This window comes from Brassica oleracea, chromosome C7 (genome assembly GCF_000695525.1).
Source record: "Brassica oleracea var. oleracea cultivar TO1000 chromosome C7, BOL, whole genome shotgun sequence".
Lineage (NCBI taxonomy): Eukaryota > Viridiplantae > Streptophyta > Magnoliopsida > Brassicales > Brassicaceae > Brassica > Brassica oleracea.
The window spans coordinates 18,113,529-18,124,738 of record NC_027754.1 but is presented as its reverse complement, the minus strand read 5'-3'; the positions used below and the strand labels follow the sequence as shown (position 1 = coordinate 18,124,738).

Genomic DNA, 11,210 nt, shown 5'->3' with positions numbered 1-11,210 from the left:
ACCATATCATGGCTCCAAATATAGATAGGGTATATCAACGCATTGTGGCTATATGTCGTTATCAAGCTAAAGGTATAAGAAAGACATCTTTCTTGATTATAACGTAACGTAACCTAGCTTTGGTTAGAATATATAAGAAAAGATAGGTTACGTTGTATACCGAAGATATATCTATGTATAAACATTAGTAGCCGATTTCTAGACTAAGTAGATGACCAGAATGAGTATTGTAACTGTAGCTAGACGATGAAATAAAATATGATTCATTTAAAAAAAACAATTTAAACATATATATTGTCATACTTATGTTTCCAATAGTTTTGATATTTTTTAACATTTTTAAAATTCAGTTTACTATTTTTTCCATAAAAAAAAGGTAAAATATGTCCAGAATTGCCCAAAATATCAGAAATCCTATTGTGACAAATAAAAGTTCAAAGTGTCTCATTACCCATTTTTCCAATTTTACGACTAATTGATGAAAACTAGGAATTAAATCTATATTCTAGAATATTCTAGAAAAAATGATTCAATGATTTATGAATTCTATTGAACCCCTAAAACTTAATGGATGACTAATCAAACATAACATCAAAAACAAGCTTAAAGATGACAAAAGTCCCATAATCAATAATATAAGAAAAAATTCATAAGTATTCTCCTTAATGTAGAGATTCATCTCTCCAAAATTACAAAACGATAAAAACTACTCTAAGTCTAAATAGAAAAAAAGCCTAAAATAGCTAGAAATATATAGTCCAAATCTTTTTTTGTCAAATTTTTTTAATATAGCTGAGCTAAAATAAGGAAACCAATATTTTTCTTGTGTTAATAAACTGCTTGGCCTATGACTGGATCGATCAGTCGACTCGTATGTAAATCGGCCGATCTGATTTTCATAGCTATGTTTGAGCAATTGGACTAGCCTCCAAATCTAAATGGTTGATTTCAGCTTCTTTGATCAAATCTATAACCATCCGCATCTTCTCTTGGTGTTCAGTGATCTATATATAGACAGAGATATACATGCTTCACAATGACATTTTTTAGCTCGTTAAAGTCCATTCATCGGTTTTTATGCATTAACCTTTATTCAAACATATTTTAAGAAAATGATAAAGGATTAAAAACCATAACACACAATTTCATTCGATAATTAACATCTTATATATTAAAACAGAAGTCATGATTTTGTTCATGTGTGATTTTTTTTATTTGGACAATCCTCTAGAATGTTTATAAAATTTTAAATAACTTAATCATCATATCTTTTAATATCTTTATCTTTTATTTAAAATACAAATAAATATTGTTTAAGAAAATTTTAAGAAAATCTTTTCAGAATCAGGATAATTTTTTTTTTCCAAAAATTAATTAACTTAAATTTTAATTATCATAAAATATAATTAAAATTTCAAATTAGATTTATTTTTGATTTATGAACGAAAATTAAAATCATCTAAATATTTTAATTACATTTTAATGATAATAATAATTTAAATTGATTATTTTTCAAAGATCTTTAGAATATTTTGTTAAAAATAAATATCTTTTCTGTTACAAATAAAATATTTACTACAAAATTAGTTTGTAAGTACAATATATTATAGTTTCTCTTTTAAAAATATCTTTTGTTGTTCTTAACAATATTTCAAAATGTTTCTTCTCTATTATGTAGGTCCAATTTAATTTAACTTCCATATATAAATTTCAAATTTACAAATGAAACCAAAAATTATGTTGGTAAGTTCCATATATTCACTAAAGCTAATAATATAAAATCTTTGTAACTACTTTAATAGTAATATAGTTTAATTTTAAATAGAATTATTATTATGCATTGATATATATTCAGTTATCGTTTATAAAATAAAAAATAAAAAGTTCTATTCTATTTTTATATATATTTTATAATAATAATAAATCGTGTTAAAATAAACTATTATGTTGAATTAAATATGATAAATTATGTTAAAATATAAGATGATGACAGAACGGCTTAATATTCGCAAACTACATAATACATGTATAAAATTTACATATCTTAAAATTTTGTATATACAATAATAAATTATCTAAAATGAATAAACATAAAAAAAATTTCTAACAAAAATCCAACTTTGAAGGATGGTGGGTCAAAATTTAGTATAAACTAAACACAAAATGATTTTCAGATATGTTGTTTCATGCATATATTAATTTTTTTTTAGTAACTAAGTGCAAATACAATAAGATAAATATATAATAAGAAGCAACAAATGCATGTGACGATTTTAAACAATTGATTAATTATAACATATAAACTATGAAATTATTGTATTTGAAAAAGTTATATAAATATTTTAATATATGATTAACGTTAAAAATGTGTACCACCAATGATTTAAAATAAATATCTATGTATATAAATTGAAAAAAATATCTGCGCGGTTGCACGGATCAAGATCTAGTAAAAATTAAAAATTGATAAAAGCATAGTCTATCTATATATAGTTATTCTTGTAGTATCTATACTATTAAAATATAAGTCATGATTTTCTTATGTATGATTTTTTTTGTTGGACCATTTCTTAGAAAATTTATCAAACCTTACATAATTTAATTATAATGTCTTCCAATATCTTTATCTTTTTTATTTGAAATACAAACGAATATTTTTTTGAAAAAATGTCACAAAATCTTTTTTGAAATCTTTCTAAAATTTACTTCCGAAAATAAAATAATTTAAATTCTAATAAAACTAAAATATCATTAGAATTAAAATTTATTTATTTTTATTTATAAATGAAAAATAAAATTGTAAAATACTTACATTAAATTTTAGTGATAATAACGATTTTAAATTATTAATATTCAAAAATTTAATTAATAAGTATTTTAGATAGATTTTGTTAAAAAATATTCATATCTATTTCAAATATAAAATAAAAATATTGAAATAGAAGTCATAACTTATTTTATTTGTCTGTTTTATTTAGTTATACCATCTTTTAGAAATTCATGTTTTTATTTAATTATTAATATCTTAAAATAAATTTTTATTTTACTAAACTTAAATATAAACGAGAATATATATTACACAAAATTAAATACTAAACTTAAACTTGAAATGTTTCAAGATTTATTTAAAAAAGGTTATTCAATATGTTATCCATTATAGTTTTCATACAACAGAAGTTAAAGATGATTCAATGTGCTTTAAAGGTTTTATGCATTAACATATGATATCAAATTTAGTTTAATCTCTAAGTAATAATTTTCTATTTAGATATTCTAAGGAAATACCACAATAATATACATCCTATTAACTGGAACCATAAAAGAAAATGTAATAAATTAAATTTATCTAGATAGCACCATATGTTTATATAAAACGTAAAATAAAACTATATATATACCTTCATTTAAATCTATAAAATACTATATTTTCACATTTACACCTCTCAACACATTATCCTAATATTTAGAGTTTAGTTTTTTTTTTGTCAAATGACATGGAATAACAAAAAAATTTGAAATATAAACATTAATAATTTTTTATATATATAAAATCTCCGGTGCGGATGCACGGATCAAGATCTAATATATGTTATTTTATCTCCGCAACCCGCCTAGTTTAGCATAAATAGTTCATATATTATTTATCTTTACTAGTATGTATTACATTTATAACTAAAATAAATTTTTTAAGAAATTTATCAAATTTCTAGTGGCCAGTTTGATCTAGGTATCAATGAAAATTTCGTAAAATGATAAGTATGTATTTACTTACTGTACCATGCATGCCCTAATTAAGAGGCCAATCGTATTTTAAAAGAGAGTAAACTGAAGGAAAAAAACTGATTTTTTTGTCTAAGTTTAGATAACTGAGTTTGATATACCCTAAAACTAAACTAATCTTAAAATAAGCAAGTAGGCAATTGATGAACAAATAATATGAATCCATGTTCGACCTTAATCAATATAGGGACCAAACCTTTTATATATCCTAAAAATTTCCAATATATCAAACAGACCTAACTATATTTGATTAACGTTACATAACGGACGATGGCTACAACTTACAAGTGATCTTTGGTGTAGTTGTGGTTATATAGTTAAGAATATGCTGTACATACACAACGTTGATAATTTTGGCCTTACGTAATCGTTCAAACAAAATCGCAAATCTTAAAAGGTGATATACAAGAATAAGATACAAAGTACATTTTACTATAATGTACATATAGTTTATTTATCGACAAATTCAAAGAAGGATCTCCCAAAGTATGACTCTATTTTTTTTTACCTGGTCAATTGATTTAGTGTACGGGAACATATATATTGTGACAGAATCAGAACTTAGGTCTTTTCAAAGTTGCTTTTATTTTATTTAGTAGCATAGCGTAGAGAATTTATGTATATATTATTATAATTTATTGTTTTACTAAAAATATACATATATTATTAGAAATTTGGTTTGTAATATATATTACTCTAATTGTGTAGTGTAAAATGCACTTTCGAGTAGGGTTAGGGAAAAAAAACAGGATCCGAAGAACCGAACCGAACCCAATCCGAAAAAATAGTACCAAATCCCAACCGATATTGATTAAATATCCGAACGGATTCAAAATTTTGGTATCTAAAGAACCGAAACCGAACCCGACCCGAACCAAAGTATCTCGGGTACCCGAATGTAATCGAAATAGATTTATATACCTATATATATTATTTATTTTTAGATTTAATATATATTAACAACATCTAAAAAATATAAGATACTTTTAAATTTTCTAAAATACTTGAAAATATACATAAATAATCAAAAGTAAATGTCTAAAATAGCTAAAATATATTTAAAACACCAAATGCTTGAAATATCTATTGATTTTCTATCCAAATATTCAAATCAAACCAATTTATATGTTAATTTTAGGTATTTTGACACATATTATACAAATTCATATGTAATATATTATTTTGTTTTATAGATTTTGAGAAATTTTAAGCATATAATGAATATTAAAATTTTAAAATAATTTAAATGGGTTATCCGAACCAGAACCAAAATTTAAAAATATCCGAGTGGGGCTGAAATCTATAAATCCGAAAAACCAAAACCCGAAACCCGATTAGATCCGAACCGAACCCGAATGGGTACCCGAACGCCCACCCCTACTTTCGAGCTTCTGCAATGTATGTGTTGTCATATGGAAGCTTGATAAAAAGTAAAGAACATTCCCACGGATCTTCCATTTTGAGAATCACTTTCTACTTTATATCTATACTATTATTTATAAAGTGATTTAGCTTATTTGTCATGATTTCCATGATTTTAGGTAATTTTTCTTATTTGTTATGTTTTAATTAGGTTTAAGCTGAGTCATTAATTTATTAATAGTTTTTAGTTGAATCCATAATTTATTAATTTAAGTAATATAACTATAAAATATGTAATTAGCTATATAATTATTTTGATTTTGTTTATTTGTCATGTTTTCCATGATTTTAGTCAATTTTGCTTATTTGTCATGTTTTTATTAGGTTTTAGCTTTTTCATTGATTTATTAATAATTTTTAGCTGAATCACTAATTTATTAATTTAAAAACATATCTTAAATAATTAAAAAAGAATTTTGATTTAATAATATTTAAATCTATATGTTATATTAAAATTCTTATTTTCTTATTTGTCATATTTTATTAGATTTTAAGCTTTTATATAGGTCATTGATTTATTATTAGTTTTTAACTGAGTATTTATTAATTTTCACAAAACTCGTAATGAATTTTATATATAATACAACAGGCATTTTATTTTAATAATATTAAATTATATGTTATATTAAATAATTAATTATAAACTAATATAATAAAGTTGTGAAATATATTTAAAAATTAAGAGAATTCTTATATATATTGTGTTGCTATCTGAAAATAATATTTTTTATTATAAAGTTAAAAAACTAAGATATAAAACAGTTTATAATTAAATATTAGTCAAACAAAAATATTTATATAAAGATATTTTCTAAACTATTTCTAATATATGAGTGTTTTAAAATTTTTAACACAATAATAAGTACATAGTTTGATGAACGTTTTTTGACATATATAAATAAAATCATAAATAATAACTTAACTTATGACTGAGTTCAAAACAATTTTTTTTGCTTTTATTTTAAACCAGTTTAAGTTTAATCCGTGAAACTCTATAGTTTCAGTTGATGACCACTGGAAGAATGAAAAAAATAAAAAAATAAAATTTCATTTGAGGAATTGAATAAATAAAAAAAAATATGAATTTTTGTTCAATTTGTTTCTTATCAAAATTGCATAGGGAATTTTTTTCTTATAAATTCATTCATTCATGGGGAATTTAGAAGAAAAAAATGGGATCTACTTTTCAATAATTTGACAAAAATTTCAACATAACTGATATAAATTTTGAGGAACAAAGAATTTACCATAATTTTTTTCCTTCAACGTGTTCACCAATTAGAGTTTTATAATGCCGATTTTTGGATTAATATGACATAAAATAATAAGTATTCGTAAGATGATTATGCCCGCATGTGCGGACAAAACACCTAGTATTTAGTTATTTACCATCCCTTTTTCCTTTTCCATATTAAGCACTCTTTTATTTTCTTGTCATTGTTTATATAGAACACTTAAACAAGTGGTCTAAAGCACATTTTTCAAATTGATACAATTTATAATGAATATAGTGATTAAACAGAAGAAACTTATAAAGCCATGCTTTTATTTACAAGGTCCATTACATGCTAGGTAATATAGATTGATATTGACTCCTTATATTAAAACTAGAGATTGAGTATGTGAGCTAAAATAATGCATGTACGATTTCATTTTATTTTAATTTCCTGGGTCTCCGCAGATATATGTGGCCACGGATTCAAATATCGTGATGAAAAAAAAGTGGTCAACTTCTCTCTATCTAGGAATATCTGAGCATAAAACTTGTGGCATGAACGATTATTCTTTAGAAATTATACGGAGAAGAAGAGGTCATTCTAGGAATAAAACGTCAGATTAATTACCATGCGTAGCATTATACCCTCGGATATACTTCTCCCCAAGATGTATAAATGAAAACATTGCATTTTTAGGTTACAGTTGTGGAGACATGAGATGTATCAAAGGTGAAAATGCATTACAGGGCAAGATCTCTATTGGCAGGAAACCATTACTTGACCTTTGCATCTCTTTATGCATTGCTTTGTCGTGAGTTCTCTACCAAAGGAGATTTGCCCGGTAATTCTTCTGCGCCAACATGTGATCAACCGAGCAAACTCTGCATAAGTTAACTCCTTTTCCTTATTCTTCCTATATTTATTAATGTATAAGGTGAAACACATTTCATCAGTAAAAAACTTTGGTTAGAGTTATGTTATGTCCTTTGTTTTATCCATTTTCAGATAGCCGTCTTTTTGCTCTTCACACATCCATATACGCTTTATGCGCATCAAGCCAAGTCCGTACGGAGAAACATTTCCGTCATCAACAATATTTATTCATTAACCACCTAATATATTTTTGCTAAAATTTATGCATTATATTTTAAATGCTAACAACAACACAGCCATGTATTTCATAATACCCATTCTATAATGTAAAGCTCAGTAGGAGAGTAAAATGAACTAAGGCTAGAAAACCCAAATGCTCGCCCACTCAAATGAGGAGAGTAAAATGAACTAAGGCTAGGAATTCATTGTTCCCATTAATTCTCTAGGTCACAATTTAGAGCCAGAAATATTAACAAACAAGGAAAAATCACATAATAGAAGAGGTTATCTGTGAGAGAATCCACGCATCACTGAAAAGCGACGGAAAGTAAGGAACCATGCAGCACAAAAATTCAAAGGGTATATATAAAAATCAACATTCCCATTATTTTTCATCTCTTTAATTAATGTCCTTGCCTGTGTTGAGCAATGTCGTTCTCTTCATGTCACAGTCTCAACTTTTTCGAACCCGGATGTTCCTTGCTCGTTACGTGTTTCAGTTCACAATCTACATGATATGGCAGGAACGTAACTCACCGAAACATCGAGAGAAACTTCGAAGCACATGAGATCCTCTTTAGGATAATAGATAGACAAGTCAAGAACAGAACTATACCCATCAACACACAGGACAAGCTCTGGACAATGCTTTCCAGAATAAAATAAAATAATGTGCTTGTCTGTGAAGTTATTAGATTTAGAAATTTTAACATATAATGAGCCAATAAATTAGTCGTAGTTAATTAATATTCCCTATGTTTCATTTTAATTGTCGTTCTATTTTTATACACACAAATTAATAAAATATATAATTTTGTATATTTCCAAAAGAAAAACACAATTACCTATATATCTAACCATATTGCAACCAATAAAAAAATAAAATAGAGAATCTTGTTAATAAATTTAGCATTGAAACTATAAAACAACATTTATTTTGAGACGAATTTTTTTCCCTAGAACGACAATTAAATCGAAACGGAGGGAGTACTAGTACACATTGAATCCTACAAAGCCCAAATGTTTCTGTCTTGAACTTGATTCTTCTTTTCTGTTTTGGGGAGGCCGAAGAGTCTACTTCTCTTTCAAAACTCAAGTTATAACTAAAAAAAATCATAAAATATAATAAGAAGATTTAATATTTAACTATTTTATTCATTTTGCAAAGATTTACATACTTTTTATAAAGCAAATTTACCCTTTTTAAGAATGATTTTACATATTTTTTATAAAGCAGATTTTACATTTTTTTAAGGATCAGGGATCGTTGGACTGGATTTGGTGAAGAACCCACTAACGCATTTATTTTCTCTGCTAGTGTTCATTTAATTAGCTGTATATTTTACTTTTATGGGTGTCCTATTGTTTGAGAGCATAGAAATCAGTAGAAATACTAAACATTCTATGTATCATCCAAACTCACGTAATCCATTTTGTATATCTTATGTGAAACTTCAGGGGTATACACATTTTTGTGGATACGCGAGAAAAATCAATGATGGCAATTCACATCCGGTGTGTTACGAATATATAAAAAGTAATCTTCATTAATTGTAGTTTTGATATTGCCTTCACATTTGTGTCCTTTCAATTGATAACTTTTTAGATTCTGAAATATTTCAGATCATAGCAACTTCAAATATTTAAGTTTCATGCATATATATAACTTATACGTGTATTGCTAAGTCAAGTAAAAATCGCTTGTTGATTTGCGGTTACATTTATGTTACATCTTCAATTTTAAAATCCTAATCATAACCAAATAGAAAACAAACACAAACGAATACATGTGATGACACTCCTACTGTCTAACCATTTTCAATCGATGATAAAATATGTATAAATGTTGTTTAAGTTTATGAAATTTGAACTGAGCACAAACAAATTGCAGATACAAGATGAATTGTGATGACATAAATTAGACAAATTGCAAGTGAACGGGTTCAGATAAGATTGACTTCTCTTAAAGTTAACTTCTCCTTGTTTTTTGTAGTTCTGTCTCCATAAGTGGGTTTATAGTCTATGGCTCACCCCTTCACTTTTCTCTTTACACAACGCTTTTTATATCTCTCTATCTGTTTGTCCTCATGTCACATATACATATTTAAGTATAACACCAAACCTCTCGTGATAGATTCTCGTCGTATACAATCTGTCTTTGGGGTTAGTCATTTGTTTTTTCTACTCATATTAGTTCCACCTTTTGATCATCCATATGCAATGTTTTTCCCCCTAAAATATAAACAAGTCTTCTACCGAAAGAGCAGAAGAATGTTTTTCCAATAACATACACTATAGAGATTTTAAATATACTAGTGATACTAGAATATATTTGATCCTTGGGAATGAGATTCGCATTGGCCTATTTAAGTATTTTTATTGGTGAAGGCAATGTGAATTCATGCCGTCTCGGTTAAGCGAGATATGGGTGTGACAAGTGGTATCATAGCTGAGGTTAGAGCCCCCGTCCTAACCTGGGAGGCTGTAGAGAGGAAACGTTTTTTTGTCCGGTTCCTATCGGAATAAAGTTTAAGATCTTTAAAAAATTTCGGATTTTTAAAGTTGGTTTGGATTTTAAAGAAGGATAAATGGGGATTTTAAAAGTTAGGTCAAGAGCACCATCGAGACCACTCCTTTACTTTGAACTCATTCATTCATCATTCATAAACAGGAAAAAGTTCTAAGTGTTAGTTTTGCGTGAACAGGATGGCACCAAGAGGAAGAAGAACCGCTAGGGGAAGAGGCACTGCAACACGTGTGGTTCGGGAAGCTAGCCCGACCAATTCTGTGGAAAGTGTGAATGGAACTAACACTGAGACTGATGGTGGAAGCTCAACAAAGGGGAGTCAGCAGAGTGACCAACCAGCAGGATATGCCGAAATGATGGCAGAGTTGCAAAGATACCGTGAGCGTTTTGGAGATCAAATGCGTGAAGAATCCGCTGATGGAACACCACACCAGGCTGATGCTCGCGGTTATGTACCGGGTGTTGGAGTGTGTCACCGTCATCCGCCTCCGCCACCACCGTTTGTGCCAGCTCATGTTCGTGGACCCACCTACTGGGAAGTGATGAAGTACATGAGGGACATGCAAATGGATCATTTCAGTGGGAAGGCCAGTGCCACCTCTGCAGATAACTGGAGGAGGAAGCTGGAGAAGAACTTGGATGCAGCCAGATGTCCAGCTGAGTTCCGTAGGGAATTGGCTGTTCATTACCTGAAAGACGAAGCCATGATATGGTGGGAAGGTGTCGTGGAATTAGCACGAGGACGCTATGAGTTGACTTGGGAGGACTTTAAGGATGAGTTCACCCGAGAGTATGTTCCCCCTGAGGCTACAGACAAGATGGAGAACGACTTTGAGAATCTGTGCCAAGGGAACAAGACAGTGAAAGAGTATAAGGAAGAGTTCAATCGTTTGAGAAGGTTCGCCCGCAGACGCATGGATGAACAAGACCTGATTCGCAGATTCATGAATGGACTAAGGGTTGATTTGAAGAACAGGTGTTCCCTAAGGAAGTATGACCGTTTTGCGGAACTTGTTGAGACAGCAGCTTTACAGGAGATTGGCTTGGAAGAAGAAAGCAAGCTTACAAGGAGCACTCAGTCAAAGGCGACCAAACGAACTTGGGAAGTCGCTAATACACCACAAACCGCAAAAAGTGAAGGAGGAGTAACTTGCCATAGGTGTAATAAGAAA

The 11,210-nt window shown here is 28.2% G+C and overlaps 1 protein-coding gene across 1 annotated transcript in view; it reads left to right on the top strand.

Annotated features, from left to right (window-relative positions):
• LOC106302743 overlaps nt 1–11,210 on the top strand; it is a 21,252-nt gene that overhangs the window by 8,516 nt on the left and 1,526 nt on the right. The window contains exon 6 of the mRNA XM_013739192.1: nt 10,217–11,199. Within this exon, the coding sequence (XP_013594646.1) occupies nt 10,217–11,199 (983 nt within the window). The remainder of the gene's footprint in view (nt 1–10,216; nt 11,200–11,210) is intronic.